This window comes from Neomonachus schauinslandi, chromosome 1 (genome assembly GCF_002201575.2).
Source record: "Neomonachus schauinslandi chromosome 1, ASM220157v2, whole genome shotgun sequence".
Lineage (NCBI taxonomy): Eukaryota > Metazoa > Chordata > Mammalia > Carnivora > Phocidae > Neomonachus > Neomonachus schauinslandi.
The window spans coordinates 146,757,675-146,784,413 of NC_058403.1; the positions used below are offsets into that span (position 1 = coordinate 146,757,675).

General features: G+C 41.8%; 1 protein-coding gene across 2 annotated transcripts in view; it reads right to left on the minus strand.

Annotated features, from left to right (window-relative positions):
• Positions 1-26,739, minus strand: part of LOC110594314 (myosin VIIA and Rab interacting protein) — a 339,915-nt gene that overhangs the window by 84,347 nt on the left and 228,829 nt on the right. For both annotated transcript variants that reach the window (XM_021705851.1, XM_021705850.1), the window contains exon 3: positions 8,903-9,039. In XM_021705851.1, the coding sequence (XP_021561526.1) occupies positions 8,903-9,039 (137 nt within the window). The remainder of the gene's footprint in view (positions 1-8,902; positions 9,040-26,739) is intronic.

Here is a 26,739-nt window from a genome sequence, read left to right on the forward strand (position 1 = left end):
ATGGCTGGCCCAGAAGATTCTGTGAACTCAATGAATTTTCAATGGACTGAGTGTGTTAAGGCAAATTACGTTGGTCCAGGGGGTGAAGATGTTTCATAGGTACAAGGGGTTCTACTTCAAGAGTTCGGGAGCAGAGCACGTGCCTTGAATGCTGTAGATGCTGTGTATTATGTTCTGACAACCAAAATTCTGCAAACAAGTACCCTTAGCCGGAGTTGAAGATGGAGCCATCTTATTCAGAATACTACTGCACCAATTATGGTCAGGTGCTAGCTGGGGTTCTCCATCTTGGCTGTGCCTTAAAATAACCCACAGAAATACCTGTACTGGGCCCACCTCCACAGATTCAGAAGTAAGTGGCTGAGCATGGCAGGTGATCCTGGGCACTGGGTTTTTTTTTTAAATCCCCCTAGATGTTTTGTAACGATGTGGATGGAACTAGAGAGTATTATGCTAAGTGAAATAAGTCAGTCAGAGAAAGACAATTATCATATGATCTCACTCTTATGTGAAATTTAAGAAACAAGACAGAGAATCATAGGGGAAGAGAGGCAAAAATGAAACAAGGCAAAACTAGAGAGGGAGACAGACCACAAGAGACTCTTAATCATAGGAAACAAACTGAGAGTTGCTGGAGGGGAGGGGAGTGGGGGGATAGGGTGGCTGGGTGGTGGGCTTTGGGGAGGGTATGTGTTGTAATGAGCACTGGTATTATAGAAGACTGATGAATCACAGAGCTGTATTCCTGAAACCAATAATACATTATATGTTAATTAATTGAATTTAAATTAAAAAAAATGCAAAGTATATGACAACTTATTTATTTTTATTTATTTTTTAGTTAGTTTGCTGTTTATTCTTTCTTTCTTTTTTAAAAATTTTATTATGTTATGTTAGTCACCATACAATACATCATTGGTTTTTGATGTGGTGATCCACGATCCATTGTTTTCGTATAACACCCAGTGCTCCATGCAGTACGTGCCCTCCTTAATACCCATCACTGGGCTAACCAATCCCCCCTCCCTCCTCCCCTCTAAAACCCTGTTTGTTTCTCAGAGTCCATAGTCTCTCATGGCTCATCTCTCCCTCCAATTCCCCCATTTTTCCCTTCCTTCCTTAATGTCCTCCATGTTATTCCTTATGTTCCACAAATAAGTGAAACCATATGATAATTGACATTCTCTGCTTGACTTATTTCACTTAGCATAATCTCCTCCAGTCCCATCCATGTTGACATAAAACTTGGGTATTCATCTTTTCTGATGGCTGAGTAATATTCCATTGTATATATGGACCACATCTTCTTTATTCATTCATCTGTTGAAGGGCATCTCAGCTCTTTCCACAGTTTGGATATTGCGGACATTGCTGCTATGAACATTGGGGTGCATATGGCCCTTCTTTTCATTACATCTGTGTCTTTGGGGTAAATACCCAGGAGTGCAATTGCTGGGTCATAGGGTAGCTCTATTTTTAATTTTTTGAGGCACCTCCACACTGTTTTCCAAAGTGGCTGTACCAACTTGCATTCCCACCAACAGTGTAAGAGGGTTCCCCTTTCTCCACAACCTCTCCAACATTTGTTGTTTCTTTCCCTGTCCATTTTGGCCATTCTAACTGGTGTAAGGTGGTATCTCAGTGTGGTTTTGATTTGGATTTCCCTGATGGCTAATGATGATGAACATTTTTTCATGTGTCTGTTAGCCATTTGTATGTCTTCTTCAGAGAAGTGTCTTTTCATATCTTCTGCCCACTTTTTGACTTGATTATTTGTTTTTTGGGTGTTGAGTTTGAGAAGTTCTTTATAGATCTTGGATACCAGCCCTTTATCTGTAGTGTCATTTACAAATATCTTCTCCCATTCCGTGGGTTGCCTCTTTGTTTTGTTGACTGTTTCCTTTGCTGTGCAGAAGCTTTTTATCTTGATGAAGTCCCAAAAGTTCATTTTTGCTTTTGTTTCACTAGCTTTTGGAGATGTATCTTGAAAGAAGTTGCTGTGGCCGATGTCAAAGAGGTTATTGCCTATGTTCTCCTTTAGGATTTTGATGGATTCCTGTTTCACATTGAGGTCTTTCACCGACTTTGAGTTTATCTTTGTGAATGGTGTTAGAGAATAGTCGAGCTTCATTCTTCTGCATGTGGCTGTCCAATTTTCCCAGCACCATTTATTGAAGATACTGTCTTTTTTCCATTGCGTGTTTTTTCCTGCTTTGTCAAAGATTATTCGACCATAGAGTTGAGGGTCCATATCTGGGTTCTCTATTCTGTTCCATTGGTCTATATGTCTGTTTTTGTGCCAGTACCATGCTGTCTTGGTGATCACAGCTTTGTAACATAGCTTAAAATCGGGCACGTGATGCCCCCAGCTTTGTTTTTCTTTTTCAACATCTCCTTGGCAATTCGGGGTCTTTTCTGATTCCATACAAATTTTAGGATTGTTTGTTCCAGCACTTTGAAAAATGTCATTGGAATTTTGATCGGGATGGCATTGAAGGTATAGATTGCTCTGGGTAGCATAGACATTTTAACAATGTTTATTCTTCCGATCCATGAGCATGGAATATTTTTCCATCTTTTTGTGTCTTCTTCAATTTCTTTCATGAGTGTTTTGTAGTTCCTAGAGTATAGATCCTTTACCTCTTTGGTTAGGTTTATTCTGAGGTATCTTATGGGTTTTGGTGCTATTGTAAATGGAATCGTTTCTTTAATTTCTCTTTCAACAGTTGCGTTGTTAGTGTATAAGAAAGCAACTGATTTCTGTGCATTGATTTTGTATCCTGCCACATTACTGAATTGCTGGATGAGTTCTAGTAATTTGGGGGTGGAGTCTTTTGGGTTTCCCACATAAAGTATCATGTTGTCTGCGAAAAGAGAGAGTTGGACTTCTTCTTTGCCAATTTGAATATCTTGTATTTCTTTTTGTTGTCTGATTGCTGTTGCTAGGACTTCTAGTACTATGTTCAACAACAGTGGTGAGAGTAGGCACCCTTGACGTGTTCCTGATCTTAAGGGAAAGGCTCTCAGCTTTTCCCCATTGAGGATGATATTTGCTGTGGGTTTTTCATAGATGGATTTTATGAGCTTGAGGAATGTTCCCTCTATCCCTATACTCTGGAGAGTTTTAATCAGGAAAGGATGTTGTATTTTGTCAAATGCTTTTTCTGCATCAATTGAGAGGACCATATGGTTCTTCTCCCTCCTCTTATTAATGTGTTCTATCACATTGATTGATTTGTGAATGTTGAACCACCCTTGCATCCCGGGGATAAATCCCACTTGGTCGTGGTGGATGATCCTTTTAATGTATTGTTGGATCCTCTTAGCTAGGATTTTGTTGAGGATTTTGGAATCCATATTCATCAGGGATATCGGTCTGAAATTCTCCTTTTTAATGGGGTCTTTGCCTGGTTTGGGGATTAAGGTAATGCTGGCCTCATAGAATGAGCTTGGAAGTTTTCCTTCTGTTTCTATTTTTTGAAACAGCTTCAGTAGAATAGGTATTATTTCTTCTTTGAATATTTGGTAGAATTCCCCAGGGAATCCATCAGGCCCTGGACTCTTGTTTTTTGGGAGGTTTTTGATCACTGCTTCAATCTCGTTACTGGTTATTGGCCTATTCAGGTTGTCAATTTCTTCCTGTTTCAGTCTTGGCAGCTTATAGGTTTCCAGGAAGGCCTCCATTTCATCCAGATTGCTCAGTTTATTGGCATATAGTTGTTGATAATAATTTCTAATAATTGTTTCTATTTCCTTGGTGTTAGTCGTGATCTCTCCCCTTTCATTCATAATTTTATTAATTTGGGTCCTTTCTCTTTTCTTTTGGATAAGTCTGGCCAGTGGTTTATCAATCTTATTAATTCTTTCAGAGAACCAACTTCTAGTTTCGTTGATCTGATCTACTGTGTTTCTGGTTTCTAATTCATTGATTTCTGCTCTAATTTTAATTATTTCTCTTCTAATGAGTGGCTTAGGCATAGTTTGTTGCTTTTTCTCTAGTTCTTTAAGGTGTAGAGTTAGTTGGTGAATTTGGGATTTTTCTATTTTTTTGAGTGAGGCTTGGATGGCTATGGATTTCCGCCTTAGGACCACCTTTGCAGTATCCCATAGGTTTTGGACCGATGTGTTTTCATTCTCATTGATTTCCATGAATTGTTTAAGTTTTTCTTTGATTTCCTGGTTGGCCCAAACATTCTTGAGCAGAGTGGTCTTTAGCTTCCAAGTGTTTGAATTTCTGCCAAATTTTTTCTTGTGATTGAGTTCCAGTTTTAGAGCATTGTGGTCTGAGAAAATGCAGGGAATAATCTCAATCTTTTGGTATTGGTTGAGACCTGATTTGTGACCCAGTATGTGGTCTATTCTGGAGAAAGTTCCATGTGGGCTCGAGAAGAATGAGTATTCTGTTGTTTTAGGGTGGAATGTTCTGTAAATATCTATGAGGTCCATCTGGTCCAATGTATCATTCAAAGCTCTTGTTTCCTTGTTGATTTTCTGCTTAGATGATCTGTCCATTGCTGAGAGTGGAGTATTGAGGTCTCCTACAATTAACGTATTGTTATCAATATGACTCTTTATTTTGGTTAACAGTTGGCTTATGTAGATGATTGCTCCCATGTTGGGGGCATAGATATTTACAATTGTTAGATCTTCTTGTTGGATAGACCCTTTAAGAATGATATAGTGTCCTTCTGTGTCTCTAATTACAGACTTTAGTTTAAAATCTAATTTGTCTGATATAAGAATTGCTACCCCAGGTCCGCTGGCATGGAAGATGGATCTCCATCCCTTCACTTTCAGTCTGGATGTATCTTTAGGTTCAAAATGAGTCTCTTGTAGGCAGCATATGGATGGGTCCTTTTTATCCAATCTGCAGCCCTGTGCCGTTTTATGGGAGTGTTTAGGCCATTCACGTTGAGAGTGATTATTGAAAGATACGAATTAATTGTCATCATGTTGCCTGTGAAGATGTTGTTTTCATAGATTGTCCCTGTAAATTTCTGTTGTATATCACTCTTGGGGTCTTTCTCCTTTTATAGAACCCCCCTTAATATTTCTTGCAGGGCCGGCTTAGTGGTCACATACTCTTTCAGTTTCTGCCGGTCGTGGAAGCTCTGCATCTCTCCATCCATTCTAAATGAAAGCCTTGCCGGATAAAGTATTCTTGGCTGCATGTTCTTCTCATTTAGTACCCTGAGTATGTCTTGCCAGGTCTTTCTGGCTTGCCAGGTCTTTGTGGATAGATTTGACATTATTCTGATGTTCCTCCCTCTGTACGTAGGAATCTCTTCCCCCTAACTGCCCTTAAGATGGTTTCCTTGGTTCTAAGATTTGCAAGTTTTACTGTTACATGCCGGGGTGTTGGCCTGTTTTCCTTCATCTTGGGAGAGGTTCTCTCTGCCTCTAGGATGCGAATGTTTGTTTCATTCCCCAGATTAGGGAAGTTCTCAGCTATGATTTGCTCAAATGCATCTTCTAGTCCTCTCTTTCTCTCCACTCCCTCCAGGATTCCAATTATTCTGACATTGGAACGCTTCATGGTGTCACTTACTTCTCTGATTCTATTTTCATGGATTCTGAGTTGTTCTTCCCTGGCCTCCTCTTTTCCCTTTTTATCTATTATATTGTCTTCCAGGTCGCTTATTCTCTCTTCTGCCTCAGTTACCCTAGCTGTTAGATTATCTAGGTTGGATTGGATCTCATTGATAGCATTTTTAAGTTCTGCCAATTCAGCTTTCATTTCTGCCCTTAGAGACTCTATGTTGTCATTAATTGATTTCTCCATTCTAGCCATTGTCTTCACAATTGCTAGCCTGAATTCCATCTCCGACATCTTGGTTATATCTGCATCCATTTGTAACTCTGCAGCATAAGTCATAATCCCTGAGTCTTTTCTATTTTGGGGGCTCCTCCTCCTAGTCATTCTGTTGATAGGTGTTTGAGAGAATGTATAGAGTCCAAATTATTGACCAGAACCCAAGCAAGATGCACCTGTTTTCTTGGTACCTTAGGGTTGCTGGCCTCTTGTTTTCCCAGCCTGTCTTCTGCGGGAGGGGCCTGCCACGCTGTTACTCAGGCAACCCTGTTTGGGCGGAGTTGCCCTGCCCCCCTGTGGCGGGGGATGGGCCCAACGGGAATCAGTTTTTGGGGCTTTTGTTCTCCGGCGCCTTTCCCTGGCGGCTTTCCGCATCTCTTCCGCGAGTCAGAGCAGAAGAGACCGTTTCCAACCCTCTGCCTCAGAGCAGAGAGACCGCAGTCTGTTCTTCAGTGAGCTCTCCAGGCTACACCGTCTCCGTTTCTGCCCGTGCTGCTATAAACTGCAGCGTCCTGGGTTGTGCGCCCCTCCGCAGTGCCCCCAGTCCTGCCTCCAGGTCGGGGCACGTCTCTGTCCTTTGTGCTTCTAAAACCACCAGCCGCCCCCAGATCACCGCGGGATCCTGCCGCTCCGGGTTTCCGCCCCAGGGGCTGCCCTAAAGTCCTTTCCTTGCCGCTACAGGTCTGCGAGTCTGTGCCCGTCCCCAGCGCGCGAGGTTGTCGCTCACCGGTGGTGTAGGATCCCCACGGCCAGGCACCTTCCCGCTGCCGTTTATCCTCTGATATCTGCCCGCGGAATCAGGGCCCCCTGCTTCGTACCTCGAAACCAACTGCCTACGATATTCTGTTTGTAGAGATCCAGATCTTACATCTCAGGCTGGTTTCGTGGGTGCTCAGAGTGGTCTGGTAGATATCCAGCTCAATTCCGGGGACCGGTTGAAATAGGGTCCCCTACTCCTCCGCCATCTTTCCCCCCTCCATGACAACTTGTTTAAATAAAAAAATAAAGGAAAGGGAAGGATGGAGTAGAGCTAAATAGTTTCTATATATCACTGGAGTTAAATTATTAGAAAAAAATAAAGCCCCCTAGGTGATTCTGATGTACAGTCAGGATTGAGGGTGGCAGGTGACAATGATTTGAGGGTGTTGGGTGACAGGTGGGAGCTAATGCTAAGGGCTCCCCAGTCATGTGACATAACCGGAAGGCCACTTATGCCCTGGGGGATTTGCCCATACTTACGGCGTAACTAAAATTTCTAGGCGGTGTGTAGAATAAATCTCATTGTTTTATGACCATGGCTTAACAGCTTTGAATATTATCCCACAGACTGTTCCCTGTCCGCTTGTCTTCACTTTCATCAAAAGGAAATCTTAGTTTAAATGGATACTAACCATATTAAAGCAATGGATTCTAATACTTCAGTGAAGGGTCTTGGTACCCAAAGAATGCTCTTAAGATCAAACAAGTGCCATATGGAGGACATAGGCTGTGCCAGGTGTGGAGCCCCGCTTTGGGAACGCAGAGGGGATGGGCTACTGCTCTTGCAGCTTGTATACCTTGTAAACCGTCCCCTGAATGCAACATGGTAAGAGCCATACCGAGGCCCGGATGAAAGAAGCGTTGAATCACAGTGGGCCCAGAACCCAAATCTGCTTCTACTGGGGCAGACAGTTATCCTCAGTAAATGGTTTTCCTTGGAACATGACACTTGAAAATTTCAGAGCCCTGAGCTGGCCCCCATGGGGCTCCCGTCTGCCTGATCCACCTGTGGGGCCTGAGGGAGACAGGGGAGGAGATCAGAGTTGTGCTCTGCTCTGTAGGATTCCTGGCAGGTTTGCTTTTCCCCTCCTCTTGCATGAGGCAGTAGAGAACACCTCTGAGGTCTGAATTTGGTGACACATAAGAGGGTACATGAAGCAGACCTGGAGCTCTACGCAAGAGGAAAGAAAGGATGGGATACAAACAAGTGAGCCAATAATATTCTGGAACTTTCTTGAGATAGTTCTTTGGGTTGAAAAACTACTGTTAACAGGATTACTTCTAAGCTTTCTTTCTTTCTTGCTTGCTTGCTTCCTTCCTTCCTTCCTTTCTTTCTTTTTGCCTCCATTCCTGGAGAAAAAAGTTTTTACAGAAATCAGCAAAGAGAAGATAAACATAATCTGTGGAAACCTTCAGCACTGCTCTCTTAGCTTAGGCTTCCTGAATAGTTTGAAAGATAGAGTCTAACAACCACCACAAAAGGCCCTAATGATTCTCTGTGTTTAATGCTTCCATCCTGTTTCCCCCCTGTCTCAGTGGCTGGCATATTTTTAGATAAGACACAGCCAAAGACTTTATTGAGAATACAACAATGTAAAATAATGACAGTGAAAAAGCTCCAAATGAGACGGATGAGATCTTTTTTCCTTCCCTCTTTCTTGTGGATAAATAGCATTTACCTGTGTCAGCAAAGAGACAGAAAAAATCTGCCTTTAGACAGAAAAAAAAAAGCCAGCCTTTTTTTAGAGGCCAGGTTGTTCATATTCTGACAATGATTTCTTTCTACTGGCTAGTCTAATAGAACTAAAGAAGATAATTTCTCATTCTAATTACATTGGTTGTCTAAAGTGTGTAAAAACAGCAAAGGCAGAATTCATCCTCCCACCTTCTTGGGAGAGAAGCGCATACTTTCCCGACTCTCCCATTACATCAAGTTCTGGGCCTGGTGTGAGTAGAGTTTGGGACTAGGAGGGAAGGGGGGTGGAGGGCACACCCTCTGAGGGCAGGCCTAGTCTACGTGGTCAAACAGAGGACTTTCCAATGTTTTGATCCTTAGGGGGAGATGATCAAGAATCTTTGATTTCTAGGGGTCTACAATTAAAATGTCCACAGTATGCCGAAATACGTTAGTCTTCTTAATGCACCCAACAGCCCAGTTGGGGATGTTGGCACTGGATGACTCAACAGAATCTTTGGTATTTGTCCTCCTATTTCTGCTCCTCATTGGAGCCAGGTATTTAAGCAACTTTCTCTGTCCCAGTTGAGGGTGCCCAGTATCTGGCGCCCCCCCAGCCCCACAAAGACTCCCAGAGCAGCAGGCCGCCAGCGTACCTAGAATATCGAAGCATGCCCCACTCTCCAGCCGGTGTTTCCTGTACAGGTTCTTCAAGACCTTGGCACTGCCAAAGCGTTTGAAGCGGCTCTTCACATTACTGTAGAACCATTCCAGAGACTGGGTCCTCAGAAGCCTGAGGGAAACACAGAGTTAGAAAACAAAATTAGAAATAAAAACTGGAATTATTAACTGGTGGATGGCAAAAGTTGCCACCATACTTTGCAGCTCCTTCCATCAACATGTGGAGCTTCTTTTTCAGCTTCTTGAATCCAGGCTGGCGTGTGACTTGCTTGGACCACAGAGGCCGGTAGGCATGACGCCATGGGAGTCTTGAGCCTTGCAGTTCCCTCTCTTGCAGCTCTTAGAAGTCCTGCACCTCGTTACCACGTGATGAAGCCCAAGCTGGCTTGTGGGGTGCCGAGGGACACTTGGCCCAAGCACCTCTTTCACCTCAGCCAGTGACCAGCCAACCCCATAAGAGGTGAGCGAGGGAAGAGGTGACAGGGATGAGGCGAGTGACAAGGGCAGTAGCAGCTAGGATGACAGCACTGAGGACAAGGCCCAGGCCACCCAGACAAAGAGATATTCAGCAGGGATGTAGATTCAGAACATGACACTGACTCTGGTGCTGAGAACACAGGCCAGCCTGTGGCAGTGATAACGATTCAGACAGTGGCAGGGAAGGGGTGGCCAGCAGAGCCAGTCACAGTGCCAGTCCCATCCCCCGCGGCAGCGAGCGCTCAGCCCAGGATGGGGGCAGTGATGCCACAGCTTCCAGTTCCAGCAACAGTGACCCAGTCCCAGGGCCTTCGGGGCTGGTGCAGGCACGATTACCATGCACAGAAATGCACTTTTCCAACGGTCTATTTGTGAGCCCTTTGCTCTGTTCCTCCCCTCCTCCAAACCTTTGCTGTTATTAAAGACAGTCTCTCTTTCAACAAACAATTGCCTGCCAATTAACCGGGGATGCAGGAGTGGCCGGAAGTAAGACCAGCAGAACAAGCACTCACCTGAGTCCATCCAAAGAGCAAGCAGATGAGTGCTTGCCATTTGAAGCCACTAACGGATACACCTACTTAATAGCAGGCTCTGTATTTGATACTCGTACTGCATTAACAACACCTCTTAAAACAACAACAACAACAAAACACCTCTAATTCAGCTTGGGGACGTATAAAGCACGAGAGAGACCCGGGCTCTAGGACAAGATTCTCCAGCCACTTATTCATTCAGCTGGAAGCACTGAGGGAAAGCAGTTTCTTGCTCAGTGGTGGGATGGGCAAGACAGAATACTGCCAGGATGCTTCTCTTTTTGGCTCAATTAGCTAATTTCTAAATCCCATTTTAAGAATAGCTCTTGTTGTTACTTTTATTATGAATGTGATAATGCATTCTCATTTTAGAGAATTCAGAAAGGTAAAATGAATATAAAGGCCTCTCCCTCCCCAGATGCCAGTGACATGTGAGAAGAAAGCCAAAGGGAAAAGTCTACACAAATGAAGAATGGGGGTGAGAGCAGAACAAGATTTTAACATATTTCTGGAAAATTGGAAGTGGGTGATAGCATAAGGATCAGAGAGAACGCTGTCTTCCAGATAGGCATTGGAGCTGGGCCTCCCAGACCGAGAGGTCCAATTTGCAGCTGGGTGGTACCAAGAGCAGGACTAGTTATGACACAGAATTCAGAAAGCTGATTTAATGGTTGTGTAGGCAACGGGGAGACCTCTTGGTCCCTTTCCCAATTCCCAATCATTTGGACAACTGGCCCAAGAATGCTTTGTCCTTAGGTCAAAAAACAGAAAATAGTCCTCTAATAAAATTGAACAACCTACTTGGAGAAGACTGGGACTTGAAAACAGGGGTTATACCTGCAGTGAAACCCTCCTTCTGCAGCCCTGGGGGAGCCCCCACTCACCTGCCCACCAGATCCTATTCATCGACCCTAGGGCCAGGCCTGCCAGGTGCCTACCTGGTTAATAAACTTGGAGTTGTCAGTCAGCACACCCACCCCCTTTTCACAGGAGAGGTCTCCTGGGAATACTAACCTACCCATGTGAGTCACCTTTATTAACCAGCGAAGTCCTTTGTTAAAAAATATGAATAGATAACCAGGGATCACTAGATATTTGAAACAATCCCATGGCGTGGGAAAGAAGGACCCAGATAAACTAAGAGCAAACTTTTAAAAAGGGAAATGAAGGTAATCTAGGGTAATGAAAATAACCTTAAAAATTCTAATAAATAACAGTGATTTGAAAAGACATTGCATCCCACCCACATAACAAGACTAGGTGATGTGAAAAGTAAGTAATCAGAAGACAGTGGTTTCTGAGACGCAGAACATATGATTGGTGAAAGAAATGTCATAGGAGGTCTAAAAGTTAAAATCAATATAAATTTTCCAGAATGCAGAGGAAGAAGTAAAAAAGATGGGACATATCAGAGGAAGAGACATGAGGATGAATTCAGTGGGCTCAGCATCTAACAGGATTCCAGGAAGGGGGGAGAGGAAAGAAAAAAAATCAAACATAACAGAAGAATATGGCCCCAAGCTAAGAAAGGCAAAAGTCTTTAGGGTTAAAAGAGTCTACCAGCAGCAAAGCAGAATAAATTGATTACAACACAAAGTACAGCAGACAAACCCACTTAGATACATCTTCATGAAGATTCAGACCCTCCAAGATGAGGCTTCCAGGCAGGAAAAAAGGGTATTTTTGCAAATGAACAAAAACAATAATGACATTAAACATTTAAATCAGTAACACCGAATGCTAGAAGACAGTGGAGCATGGGTTTTCTAAGCCCAGAGAAGAAATGGCCTGACCTCAGAATTCTATTCTCAGCCAAACTATCATCAGATAAGGGCCTTTAAATAAAGATACTTTCAGACATGTAAGGTCTCAGCAAGTTGATGTGCTTTCTGGGAAGAAAAATTGTTAAGGTATACTCTAGGGGAGCTAAAAACCAGCCAAGAAAGAGGAAAGCATGGGACTCTAGAAAGAGGTAGTTAGTCCAGGGGTGCGAAGGACAGAAGTCTCAGGTGCCAACTGCACCGCAGGTCTGAAAGACATGGGTAGGGGTACACAGAGGCCATTCAATGAGCACAGGATTAAGAAGCTAAACAAATGAAGAGAGACAGTGAAGAAGGAGCCACACCCTTCTTTTGTCAGTAAGAATAAGAAAAGATGATTAGAAGCCCCAGGAAAAACAAAAACACAACTAAAAAGCAGCTCTAGAAAGTGATGGTCCAAACAGGAAGCCAATTAAAAGCTGTTAAGATCTTGTCAACTAATGAAGCAGAGGAGAGGTGAATGGCCCATTCTTCTTCAGGTGGTCCAGGTTCATGGGCAAGAATTACATTTCCTTCTCTCTATGGACTTCACTGCAAGACTCTGGTCTATAGCAAATGATATATATTATGTTATATATATATAATACATACATTATAATTTTATACATAAAATTAAAATGCCATTTACTTTCCACACCCTATTTACACAAAGCATGAAAGGTCCTCACTGTCAAGACATCTGCACTTTTTGCTGATAGCAAAACCAAGTCACTAGCTAGCCTGGCAGAAGCCTGGATGCAGAGAAAGGAAGGAACCACAGAGAGAGTTCACAGATGCTAATTTCCTCATCTTACACGATGGGGTCCAGATAGGCTTCTAAACTATATGGACAACAGTAGTGGTTTAAATGTGTCATTTAAAGTGATAGAAGTCACCAAGTTTTAATAAAAGGTTTTAATAAAGCTTTGTGGGGAGGGGAAAGAGGTAGCAAGAAAGTAGGCTATTTATGAAGGTCTAAAGTTGACAAATCAAGAAATGGTAAGATAAATATGTTAGTTAGAATTATAGTAGTAACCCGAAGAAATGTTTATAGGTGCTTGCTTGGGGCACTGGGATGCAGATGGGGGCATGATACTATGTTCTTTTTTTTAAGATTTATTCTATTTTATTTGAGAGAGAGAGAGAGAAAGTGTGCACTCATGCACACGTGAGTGGGGGGAGGGGTAGAAGAAGAATCAGATTCCCCGATGAGCATGGAGCCTGATGCAGGGCTTGATCCCAGGACCCTGAGATTATGACCTGAGCCGAAATCAAGAATTGGCTCTTAACTGACTGAGCCACCCAGGCGCTCCAACTCTTTAAGTTGAATATCATTTTATATTGATTTTTTTAAACCAGGTATTATGCATTAATATAAAAGCACTAAAATAAAAACAAGTAAGATTTAAAAAACCACCCAAAAGTTCTTGACACCTGAAGAATATTTGTTATGGACTGAATGTTTCTGTTCCCACAAAAGTCATGTTGAAACCTAATCCCCAATGTGATGTTATTTGGAGATGGGGGCTTTGAGAGGTGAGGCGTCATGAATGGGATAGTGTCCTTGTAAAAGAGACCCTAAAGCACTCCCTCACCCCTTCTACCATGGGAGGACACACTAAGAAGATGACCGTCCAGGAAGTAGGAAGCTGCTCCTCACCAGACACTGAGTCTGCTGGTACCCTGATCTCAGACTTCCCAACCTCCAGGATTGTGAGAAATAAGTTTCTGTTGTTCATATGCCACTCAGTCCGTGGTATTTTATTATAGAAGGACTAAGATGGTGCTCTTCCAGCTTTTTCTCAAGGGGATCCCTGAGGACCTAATCAGCTTATGCAGATTGGGAGGAGTCCAAGAACTGGTGGTGTGTGTGTGTGTGCGTGTGTGTGCATGCACACGTGTGTGCACACGTACATGCATACACACATGGGGACGACAGGGTTGATCTAAAGCCTACTGGTGCAGAAGGAACCCCAAGGCCAGCACTGATCTGAGAGACCAAGTTTTTCACAAGGGAGGATGCTCTCCCTCTTCCGATAAAGCAGTTCAGCAGACAAAGGCTGTGGGGCAGTCAGGGCAGCCACCAAGAGTGGCCAGGAGGCAGAGATGGAGGCAGTGGAGGGGCATACCTCCTAAAAGGTTCGTGACTTCACTGAAGAGAAGTTGCAGATGGGCTTGTTCCTGAGCGCACGTGAGGGACTTCAGTACAAGTAACACACACACGGTCTTTTGATACACATGGGATCACAAAGGCTTTGATCTTGCAGATGGCTTCACAGCTCAGTCTGTCACTTCATTCAAGTATCCGCACAAATGTCAGCCCCTTGTGAGGCCTTGCCTGACCACCTTTGCTAGAATACCATGACCAGGGGTGCCTGGGGGGCTCAGTCAATAAGTCGGCTGATTCTTGGTTTCAGCTCAGGTCATGATCTCAGAGTCCTGAGATGGGCTCTGTGCTCATTGAGGAGTCTGCTTGAGATTCTCTCTCACCCTCTCCCTCTGCTCCTCTCCCTCACCCAACTTGTGCACACACACACGTGCTCTCTCTCTCTCTCAAATAAAAAATCTTAAAAAAAAATTGAATACATGACCACACCAACACATCTTCTATCACTCTCATTTTCTCTCTCCATTTTTCTAGAGTACTTCTCTGCACCTGATGTGTAATTATGTATAATTGTATACAGTTATTTATAAGTTAATATATTGGTGTATTAATTAATGATTTTTTTGGAATGGGTTGTAGCTATTTTATTTTTTATTTTTTCCTACAAATTTTTATTTAAATTATAGGTAGTTAACATACAGTGTAATATTGGATTCAGGAGTACAATTCAGTGATACATCACTTACATACAACACCCAGTGCTCATCACAAGAACTGCCCACCTTAATACCGATCACCCATCTAGCCCATCCCCTACCCACCTCTCTCCATCATCCCTGTTTGTTCTCTATCATTAAGAGTCCTTATGGATTGCCTCCCCCTCTTTTTTCCCCCTTCCCATATGTTCATTTGTTTTGTTTCCTAAATTACACATATGAGTGAAATCATATGGTATTAGTTTTTCTCTGACTTATTTCACTTAGCACAATACTCTCTAGCTCTATCCATGTCATTGCAAATGGCAAGATTTCATTCTTTTTGATGGCTGGGTAATATTCCACTGTGTGTGTGTGTGTATATATATATATTTATATACCACATCTTATTTAATCCACTCATCAGCCGATGGACACTTGGGCTCTCTCCATAGTTTGGCTATTGTTGATAAGGCTGCTATAAATATCAGGGTGCATGTACCCTTTCGAACCTGTATTTTTGTAACCTTTGAATAAATACCTAGTGGTGCAATTGCTGGGTCATCGGGTAGTTCTATTTTTAACTTTTTGAGGAACCTCCATACTGTTCTCCAGAGTGGCTGCACCAGCTTGCATTCCCAATAGTGTAAGAGGGTTCCCCTTTCCCCGCATCCTTGCCAACACCTGTGGTTTTCTGTGTTGTTAATTTTAGTCATTCTGACAGGTGAGGAGGTATCTCATCATGGTTTTGATTTGTATTTCCCTGATGATGAGTGATGTTGAGCATCTTTTCATGTGTCTGTTAGCCATCTGGATGTCTTCTTTGGAAAAGTGTCTGTTAATGTCTTCTGTCCATTTCTTAACTGGATTATTTGTTTTTTTTGTGTGTGTGTTCAGTTTGATAAGTTCTTTATAGATTTTGGATACTAACCCTTTATCAGATATGTCATTGCAAATATCTTCTCCCATTCCGTGGGCCGCCTTTTAGTTTTGTTGATTATTTCCTTTGCTGTGCAGAGCTTTTTATCTTTTTTTTATATTTTATTTTATTATGTTATGTTAGTCACCATATAATACATCATTAGTTTTTGATGTAGTGATCCATGATTCACTGTTATCTTGATGAAGTCCCAATAGTTCATTTTTGTTTCCCTTGTCTACAGCAATGTGTCTAGTAAGAAGTTGCTGTGGCCGAGGTCAAAGAGGTTGCTGCCTGTGTTCTCTTAAAGGATTTTGATGGTTTCCTGTCTCATATGTAGGTTTTTCATTTATTTTGAATTTATTTTGGTGTATGGTGTAAGAAAGTGGTCCAGTTTCATTCTTCTGCATGTTGCTGTGCAGGTTTCCTGACACTGTTTATTGAAGAGACTGTCTTTTTTCTATTGGATATTCTTTCCTGCTTTGTCAAATATTAGTTGACCTTAGAGTTGAGGGTCCATTTCTGGGTTCTCTATTCTGTTCCATTGATCTGTGTGCCTATTTCTGTGCAAGTACCATATTGTCTTGATGATTACAGCATTGTAACATAGCTTGAAGTCTGGAATTGTGATGCCTCTAGCTTTGCTTTTTGTTTTCAGGATTGCTTTGGCGATTTGGGATCTTTTGTGGTTCCATACAAATTTTAGGATTCTTTGTTCTGAGAAAAATGCTGGTGGTATTTTGATAGGGATTGAATTAAATGTGTAGATTGCTTTGGGTAGTATACCCATTTTAATAACATCTGTTCTTCCAATCTATGATCATGAATGTTTTCCCATTTCTCATCAATTTTTTTCACGAGTGTTCTATAGTTTTCAGAGTACAGATCTTTTACCTCTTTAGTTAGGTTTATTCCTAGGTATCTTATTGTTTTTGGTGCAATTGTAAATGGGATCAATTCCTTGATTTCTTTTTCTGCTTCTTCATTATTGGTATATAGAAATGCCACAGATTTCTGTATGTTGATTTTATATCCTGCAACTTTGCTGAATTCCTGTATTAGTCTAACAATTTTTTGGTGGAGTCTTTCGGGTTTTCTTTATATAGTATCATGTCATCTGCAAATAGTGAAAGTTCGACTTCTTCCTTGCTGATTTGGATGCCTTTTATTTATTTTTGTTATCTGACTGCTGAGGTTAAAACTTCCAGTAGTATGTTAAATAGTAGTGGTGATAGTGAACATCCCTGTCTTGTTCTTGACCATAGAGGAAAAGCTCTCAGTTTTTCCCCATTGAGAATGATATTAGCTGTGGGTCTGCCATATATGGCCTTTATGATGTTGAGGTATGTTCTATCTATGTCTACTTTCTTGAGGGTTTTTATCAAGAATGGATGCTGTTGATCTATGTGTCTGTTTTTGTGCCAGTACCATACTGTCTTGATGATTACAGCTTTGTAATAGAGCTTGAGGTCCAGAATTGTGATGCCGCCAGCTTTGCTTTTTTTTCTTTTTCAATAATCCTCTGACTATTCGGGGTCTTTTCTGGTTCCATACAAATTTTAGGATTATTTGTTCCATTTCTTTGAAAAAAGTTGATGGTATTTTGATAGGGATTGCACTGAATGTGTAGATTGCTCTAGGTAGCATTGACATCTTCACAATATTTGTTCTTCCAATCCATGAGCATGGAATGTTTTTCCATTTCTTTGTGTCTTCCTCAATTTCTTTCATGAGTATTTTATAGTTTTCTGAGTACAGATTCTTTGCCTCTTTGGTTAGATTTATTCCTAGTATCTTATGGTTTTGGGTGCGATTGTAAATGGGATCGACTCCTTGATTTCTCTTTCTTCTGTCTTGTTGTTGGTGTATAGGAATGCCACTGATTTCTGTGCATTGATTTTATATCCTGTCACTTTACTGAATTCCTGTATGAGTTCTGGCAGTTTTGGGGTGGAGTCTTTTGGGTTTTCCATATAAAGTATCATATCATCGGCAAAGAGTGAGAGTTTGACTTCTTCTTTGCCGATTCGGATGCCTTTTATTTCTTTTTGTTGTCTGAATGCTGTGGCTAGGACTTTTAATACTATGTTGAATAGCAGTGGTGATACTGGACATCTGTCTTCCTGACCTTAGGGGGAAAGCTCTCAGTTTTTCCCCATTGAGAATGATATTTGCTGTGGGTTTTCATAGATGGCTTTTATGATATTGAGGTATGTACCCTCTATCCCTATACTCTGAAGAGTTTTGATCAAGAAAGGATGCTGTACTTTGTCAAATGCTTTTTCTGCATCCATTGAGAGGATCCTATCCTCTTCTTGTTCTTTCTTTTATTAATGTATTGTATCACATTGATTGATTTGTGGATGTTGAACCAAACTTGCAGCCCAGGGATAAATCCCACTTGGTCATGGTGAATAATCCTTTTAATGTATAGTTGGATCCTATTGCATAGTATTTTGGTGAAAATTTTTGCATCCATGTTCATCAAGGATATTAGTCTGTAATTCTCCTTTTTGATGGGGTCTTTGGTTTTGGGATCAAGGTAATGGTGGCCTCATAAAACAAGTTTGGAAGTTTTCCTTCCATTTCTATTTTTTGGAACAGTTTCAGAAGAATAGGTATTAATTCTTCTTTAAATGTTTGGTAGAATTCCCCTGGGAAGTCATCTGGCCCTGGGCTTTTGTTTTTTGGGAGATTTTTCATGACTGCTTCAATTTCCTTAGTGGTTATAGGTCTGTTCAGGTTTTCTATTTCTTCCCGGTTCAGTTTTGGTAGTTGATACATCTCTAGGAATGCCTCCATTTCTTCCAGATTAGAAATGGACCCTCAGGGGCGCCTGGGTGGCTCAGTCGGCTAAGCGGCTGCCTTCGGCTCAGGTCACGATCCCAGGGTCCTGGGATCGAGCCCCACATCGGGCTCCCTGCTCAGCGGGAAGCCTACTTCTCCCTCTCCCTCTGCCTGCCACTCTGCCTACTTGTGCTGTCTCTCTATCTCTCTGTCAAATAAATAAATAAAATCTTAAAAAAAAAAAAAGAAATGGACCCTCAACTTTATGGTCAACATAATCTTCAACAAAGCAGGTAAAGAATGTCCAATGGAAAAAAGACAGTCTCTTCAACAAATGGTGTTGGGAAAATTGGACAGCCACATGCAGAAGAATGAAACTGGACCATTTCCTGACACCACACAAAAAATAGACTCAAAAAATGGTTGAAAGACCTAAATGTGAGACAGGAGTCCATCAAAATCCTAAAGGAGAATACAGGCAGCAACCTCTTCGACCTCAACCACAGCAACTTCTTCCTAGAAACATCGCCAAAGGCAAGGGAAGCAAGAGCAAAAATGAACTATTGGGACTTCATCAAGATAAAAAGCTTTGCACAGAGAAAGAAACAGTCAACAAAATCAAAAGACAACCGACAGAATGGGAGAAGATATTTGCAAATGCCATATCAGATAAAGGGCTTGTATCCAAAATCTATAAAGAACTTAGCAAACTCAACACCCAAAGAACAAATGATCCAATCAAGAAATGGGCAGAAGACATGAACAAACATGTTTCCAAAGAAGACATCCAAATGGCCAACAGACACATGAAAAAGTGCTCACCATTGCTCGGCATCAGGGAAATCCAAAGCAAAACCTCAATGAAATACCACCTCACACCAGTCAGAATGGCTAAAATTAACAAGTCAGAAAATGAAAGATGTTGGCGGGGATGCGGAGAAAGGGAAACCCTCCTACACTGTTGGTGGGAATGCAAGCTGGTGCAACCACTCTGGAAAACAGTATGGAGGTTCCTCAAAAAGTTGAAAATAGAGCTATCATACAATCCAGCAATTGCACTACTGGGTATTTACCCCAAAGATACAAATGTAGTGATCTGAAGGGGTATGTGCACCCTGATGTTTATAGCAGCAATGTGCACAATAGCCAAACTATGGAAAGAGCCCAGATGTCTATCGACAGATGAATGGATAAAGAAGATGTGGTGTATATATATATATACAATGGAATATTATGCAGCCATCAAAAGGAATGAAATCTTGCCATTTGCAACGTCATGGATGGAACTGGAGGGTATTATGCTGAGCAAAATAAGTCAATCAGAGAAAGACATGTATCATATGACCTCATTGATATGAGGAATTCTTAATCTCAGGAAACAAACTGAGGATTGCTGGAGTGGTAGGGGGTGGGAGGGATGGGGTGGCTGGGTGATAGACATTGGGGAGGGTATGTGCTATGGTGAGCGCTGTGAATTGTGTAAGACTGATGAATCACACACCTGTACCTCTGAAACAAATAATACATTATATGTTAAAAAAGAAAAAAAAAGAAGAAGATAGCAGGAGGGGAAGAATGAAGGGTGGGAAATCGGAGGGGGAAAGGAACCATGAGAGACTATGGACTCTGAGAAACAAACTGAGGGTTCTAGAGGGGAGGGGAGTGGGGGGATGGGTTAGCCTGGTGATGGGTATTAAGGAGGGCACGTTCTGCATGGAGCACTGGGTGTTATACGCAAACAATGAATCATGGAACACTACATCAAAAACTAATGATGTAATGTATGGTGACTAACATAACATAATAATAAAAAAAAGAATGGATGCTGTAGTTTTTCAAATGCTTTTTCTGCGTCTACTGAGAGGATCATGTGGTTCTTATTCTTTCTTTTATTAATGTGTTGTACCACGTTGATTGATTTGAAAATATTGAACCACCCCTGCAGCCCAGGAATAAATCCCACTTGATCGTGGTGAATAATTTTTTTAATGTACCACTGGATTCGATTTGCTAGTATGTTGTTGAGAATTTCTGCATCCATGTTCATCAGGGATATTGCTTGTAATTCTCCTTTTTAGTGGGGTGTTTGTCTGGTTTGGAATCAAGGTTTTCCTGGCTAGTACAAGGAGTTTGGATGGTTTCCTTCCATTTCTATTTTTTGGAACAGTTTGAGAAGGATAGGTATTAATTGTTCTTTAAATGTTTGGTAGAATTCCCCTGGGAAGCCACCTGGTCCTGGACTTTTGTTTGTTGAGAGATTTTAATTTCTTTGTTGGTTAGGAGTCTGTTCCAATTTTCTATTTCTTCCTGCTTCAGTTTTGGTAGTTTGTATGTTTCTAGGAATTTTTCCATTTCTTCCAGATTGCCCAGTTTGTTGGTATGTAATTTTTCATAATATTTGCATATGACTATTTGTACTTCTGTGGTGTTGGTTATGATCTCTCCTCTTCCATTCGTGATTTTGTTTATTTGGGATCTTTCTCTTTTCTTTTTGGTAAGTCTGGCTAGGGGTTGATCAATTTTATTAATTCTTTCAAAGAACCAGCTCTTAGTTTCATTGATCTGTTCTACTGGGTTTTTGTTTGTTTGTTTGTTTCTATATTGTTATTTCTGCTCTAATCTTTATTACTTTCCTTCTTCTGCTGGATTTAGCCTTTATTTCTGTTCCTTTTCTAGCTCCTTTAGGTGTAAGGTTAGGGTTGCATATTTGAGACTTTTCTTGCTTCTTGAGGTAGGCCTGTATTGCAATATACTTCCTTCTTAGGACTGCCTTTGCTGCATCCCAAAGATATTGGACTATCGTGTTTTCATTTTCATTTGCTTCCATGTACTTTTTAAATTTCTTCTTTAATTTCCTGGTTAACCCATTCATTCTTTAGTAGGATGTCCTTTAACCTCCATGTATTTGTGGTCTTTCCAAATTTTTTCTTGTGGCTGACTTCAAGTTTCATAATATTGTGTTCTGAAAATATGCATGGTTTGACCTCAATCTTTTTGTACTTGATTGAAGCCTGAATTTGTGACCCAGTATGTGATCTATTCTGGAGAATGTTCTATGTGCACTTGAAAAGAATGTGTATTCTACTGCTTTAGGATGAAATGTTCTGAATATATCTGTTAAGTCTGTCTGGTCCAGTGTGTCATTCAAAGCCATTGTTCCCTTGTTGATTTTCTGCTTAGATGATTTGTCCATTGCTCTAAGTGGGGTGTCAAAGTTCCCTACGATTATTGTATTATTATCAAAGAGTTTCTTTATTTTTGTTATTGATTTATATTTTTGGGTGTTCCCAAGTTGGGGGCATAAATATTTACAATTTTTAGATCTTCTTGATGGATAGACCTTTTTTATTTTTTTTTAAGATTTTTTTTTATTTGAGAGAGAGAGAGAGAGAGAGAACATGCATGAGCAGGGGGAGGGGCAAAGGGAGAGGGAGAAGCAGACTCCCCACTGAGCAGGGAGCCCGATGTGGGGCTCGATCCCAGGACCCTGGGATCATGACCTGAGCCAAAGGCAGACACTTAACCAACTCAGGCACCCTGGTGCCCAAAGTTAAATTGTTTATTATCTATTTCTCCTTTCCAATAGAACATAATTAACTCATGGAAGACAGGTTTTTTTTTTTTTTTTTCAGATACTCCTGTATCTAAGTGCCTAAAACCACTGTAGTGCACACAGTAGACACTCAGTAAAATCTGGTGAGTGATGGACTTACACTGTTTTAAACCTATTTTTTTTTTCAGTTACTATTCCTGACTGAATTTGATGTCCTTGAATAGTCTTCCCCCACAGCATCTTTAGCAGCCCCAGGGTTCTCCACAGTACAGATGCAGCTTGCTTCATGTAACTGATCTCTTATCTTTGGACATCGAGTTTTTCCCATTTCGTTTTCTATTAAAAACAATTCTATGATGCATATGTTGGCAGCTGAATGGCTTCACATAAGCACAATAATGGATTCTAGAAGGAGAATCACTAGGCTCAAAGATGTTAATCTTTCAGAAAGCTTATACCAGGAAGCTTGCTCCTCACCTGGGTGTGAGATTCTAAAATCCTCAAGGTGGCCTCACATTGAAAAAAAAAGCCCCAAAGGAGTGACTGCTCCATGGCAAAGCCCACTTGTAGTCCCTAAGTGCAGCACAGGAAGGAAGGCAAAGGGACAGAAGGCAAGCATCATCTCTTCTACTCAGGTTTGATCCACACAATGGCATTTAGAGGCTTATTACCTTCAGTGAGGGAGAAAAACAGCTATACAACAACATGTACCAAATGTATCATCCCTTTTATGTAAAACTGCATTATATCACCCCTATCACTGTTATTAATACAAATGGACACAATTATGTGAGTGCTTGCTTTTAGGCACTCTGCCAAAATCTTTCCTCAAATCATTTTATTTAATTCATAGAGCATAGCACAGGGAGTAAGACGATGCAGCTGGGGCAGGTGGAGACTGGCCCAGGCATTTGCTACCTGTGTGGTCTTGAGCAAATTTCCGTCTCTAAGCCCCAGTTTCTTTATCTATAAGATGGGGGTGACAGTAACCACCTCCTAAGGCTGTTTGAGGATTAAATGATATAACTAACACAAGCAATAAGTTACCTGGTGCAATGTAAGGGCTCAATGATTTCTTATAACAATTCCACAAGAGTGAGCCTCATTTGGATAGATGGTAAGTCGAGATGTAGTGGGATTGACTGTCTTGCCCAAAGGAGCAAAGTGCCTGAGCAGGGATTCGACATGGGAGCTCAACCATGCACATGTGCGAGTCACAGGCTCAATGGGAAGAGAGACTGGCTCTCTTCAGTGTATTCTCCTGTAGCAATTTAATTTACTACAAAGAATATCTGTCATTTTTTTTAGTATCTGTCATTTTTATCAAAAATCCATAAAGCTATTTTCAGAATATAAAATAATATAGCAGCAAAAAAATACAGAAGACTTTGTCCTTGGAAATCATAACATCTGGGCATATGATTTATTTGATTGCTTTAAAAGCTCAGAAGAAATGCAACTCTAGAAGAGAAATGTTCTCCAGGCTGCATTCCCTGCATGCTGCCCTGCTCTCTGAGCCACTGACCACCAGAAAGGGCATGCAGGTGGCTCAGCTCTGCAGCTGAGGGTCCACAATGGTACTGGTGTGGTATAGTCATGACTGTGCCCTTCATTCTTTTGACAAGAGGACATTTCCTTTTGGGACACTCATCCTTCCTTCCCAATAGTGTGTATGTTGTTCTGGAAAAGCTGGCTCCACTCCCCTGTCAGCATGTGAGTGGTCACATGACAGAGACCTGCCAATCAAGGTCAAGATGGAGGTTTTTACTGTTGTTCTTGGAAGTAAGTGCTTCCCTTCTTCTGGGCTGACTCCATGGCAAAATGAAAGCCTGGAGCTGCTGGGGCCATCTTGCCATCACTTGGGGGATATCTGTGGTATTCTGGACAAAAGCAGATCTGACACTGGAAAGGGACAGGATCCTGCTGCTATACTTTGAACACTTGGATCTACTCAAGCCCAACGTCAACCCCTGGACTTGTCCATTACATGAACCAATAAATTCCCTCTTTTAAACCTTTTTGAATTGGGTCTCTATTGTTTGCAACCAAGAGTCCTCATACTTCAAGTATATAATAGGATGAGTTCTCTACTCCCTGGTTATACCAAAACTCTTGGCATTCAGAAGCACTTTAATGACCTCTACAATGGAAAGCCTCAGCTTGCTCAAGTTATGGAGTAGAACCAGAGCACTGCCCTGGGCTGCTGGGAGGTGGGAGGCTGGACTGAATTCTTGGAGAATGACTGGCAAAGCCACAGCCTGATTTGGAGAGCAGACAGGTTTTCCTTTAAAAAGTGATGTGTTTTAGACTATGTTTTGACTTAGAGTTAATGTGGAGAGCTTTTCTGGAAGCCCCAGGGAAGGCTCCATTATGATGACCTTCATTTAATATTAGTGTTTTTATTTCACTTACTTTAAAATATATGGCTCAGAGGAAACTCACGGGGTGCATGTGGTTTGTGGGGCAGAGGTGCGGGGAGAGGACTGTGAGGATGCTGGCACTGGCGTGGACTGGGTAAGTGCGCTTTCGGGCTCCCTGGCCTACCCTGAGGTCTCTGGCCTCCACCTGAACAGACATGACTTCACACAAGGGCGGATGGCAAGGAAGGAGCCTTGTGTCCGCCTCCTGCTAGACTGGAAGGCAGAGTGGAATCCTGCATGTGCATGTAGATTCCTTCATTCGTCCACTCATTCATACTTTCATTCCCTCACTATTTACTGAATGCCCTGTGTGGCCGGCACTGTGCTAGGTATGCAGGAGGTGACCAACAGATGAGGCCACTACCCCTCAGTGCTGCCAGACTAATGTCTCCAAAGAGTGACAGATGCGTCATGAGATGGGATCAAAGCCAAGCCAAAGGCATCTCAGGAATGGCTGGATACAGGCTTTGGGTTCTGGGTCATTTCCACAGATGTGTGAGAAATGGGAACCAACCTGCCTTATGTCTCAGCATCTTCTTTAATGCCCAAACTGCTGCCTCTTAGCTGCAGTACACATGGAAGCTTAGGAAGGGGTGGGTGCCACTCTCCTGGCAACAAGACTTGCCAAGAGCTTCCCAATTTGGAACTGTCCAGAGGGAACCTGCTTGACTTCCTGCCTTATTTTTTAAACGAGCCCCAGTTATCCGGAAGAATGTTCACACAATGATTCTTAGCTTTCTGTAGTTTCACCAACCTAAGTATGAAAATTTCTTTAAATACTAGAGATTTTAAAAAGGCCAGAGCAAACCTTCAAAATTCACAATACAACAGAGCTAGAATTGATTACTTCTGGTCCTTGGAACCACTTCCTCCCCTGTGAAATAATAACTAGTGCTTCATAAGGCTGGAGGAAGAATTAAATAACTCAGCCCAGGGTGTCCAGAGAAAGGCCAGACCTTTGGTACCCACTGGGGATGGCAGCTGAGTCTGAATGTGAGTGCACACATCTTTCATGCATGGCCTCCACACATCTGTCCTCACTAAATGCTGAAAAAGAGTGACTCTCCAGTGTGGGGCTTGTGAACCGATGGGGGCAACGGCACCATCTCTTGGCAGGAGGGTTTCCCCCAAATGCACCTCCTCTTGGAGATTCTGATAAGCCTTCCCTCTGGTACCCCCGTCCTCCCTTCCTACTTCGCTCCCTAGTTGTAATAAGAGCTATTAGGCAGAAATGATGACTGAGGCAGAAATGATGAGGCAAAAAACAAAACTGAGAATGACAAACTGCTTAGATGATGTAAATAAACATATGGCATAGATGTATGCTCAGACTTGCCTCCAAGAGCTCATACACCTGTCAGGACAACAAGGAGGTGCCTAAGGATAAGGAGAGAGAAAGTGACTGGGTGGGGAAGGAGAGCTATTTTATGTAGGTTGGTCAGGGAAGGCCTCTCTGATAAGGTGTCTTTTCAGCAGAGACAAGAAAGAGGAGAAGGAGTAAGCCATGTGGAATCTGGGCAAGAGCATTCTAGGTAGGGGAAACAGGAAATGCAAAGGCCCTGGGGTATGAGCTTGCTTCCAATGTCTAAGCAACAATGATAAAAAAGAGGTAACTGTCCAGAAGGGAGTGAAAAATTGAGGAGTCTGTCAATGAGAGAATGGTTAAGTAAACTGTGATTTATTCATTTGACAAAAGATTACACAGTGATGTTAAATGAATAAGCAAGATCCACCCTTATCAACATGTTTAACCAATAAAACAAACTTCAGAACCCTATGTGCAGCAGGATGTCATTAATGTAAACTGGAAACCTCACATAAAGTGACTATATACATATATATATATATAGAGAGAGAGAGAGTCATATATAAGTTGCAAAACTGAATAACCTGCATGGGAACAATGTACACAATTTAAGGGAGAGAAGGGTTTGGAGTCAGACAGGAGCTCACGGTGGAGCTTCAACAGAATCAGTACTGTTTCATCTCCAAAAAATCTGTTATGGTGGGTCCATGAGAGTTGTCAAATCAGGATGAACATGATTGGTCCACGGATATCTTTATCACATGCCAGGAACTTTTATGTATGTCTGAAACAGTCCACAGTATAAACACAAGAAAACGCAACAGAATCCAAAACACACATACTTTCCATCTATTGTCCTCATTCTTAATAAAACCTCATCCAACTTTCTCCTCTCTTCTCTAAGCATAAAGCTTTATTGGAGCACCTTCCAGCACTGTTTTAATTAATTATTTTGGGATCTGTCCTCATTGCTAGGCTAAGTGTCCATTAAGAGAAGAAGCTTCTGCAGACATACATGTTTATACCATGTCTCCTAAGATGATCTCATAATCTCTGAAAGAGAACAAGATTATATTGCTTGAGGTTTTCCTTCCTTCTTTCTTTCTTTCTTTCTTTCTTTCTTTCTTTCTTTCTTTCTTTCTTTCTTTCTTTCTTTCTTTCTTTCTTTCCTTTCTTTCTTTCTTTCTTTCTTTCTTTCTTTCTTTCTTTCTTTCTT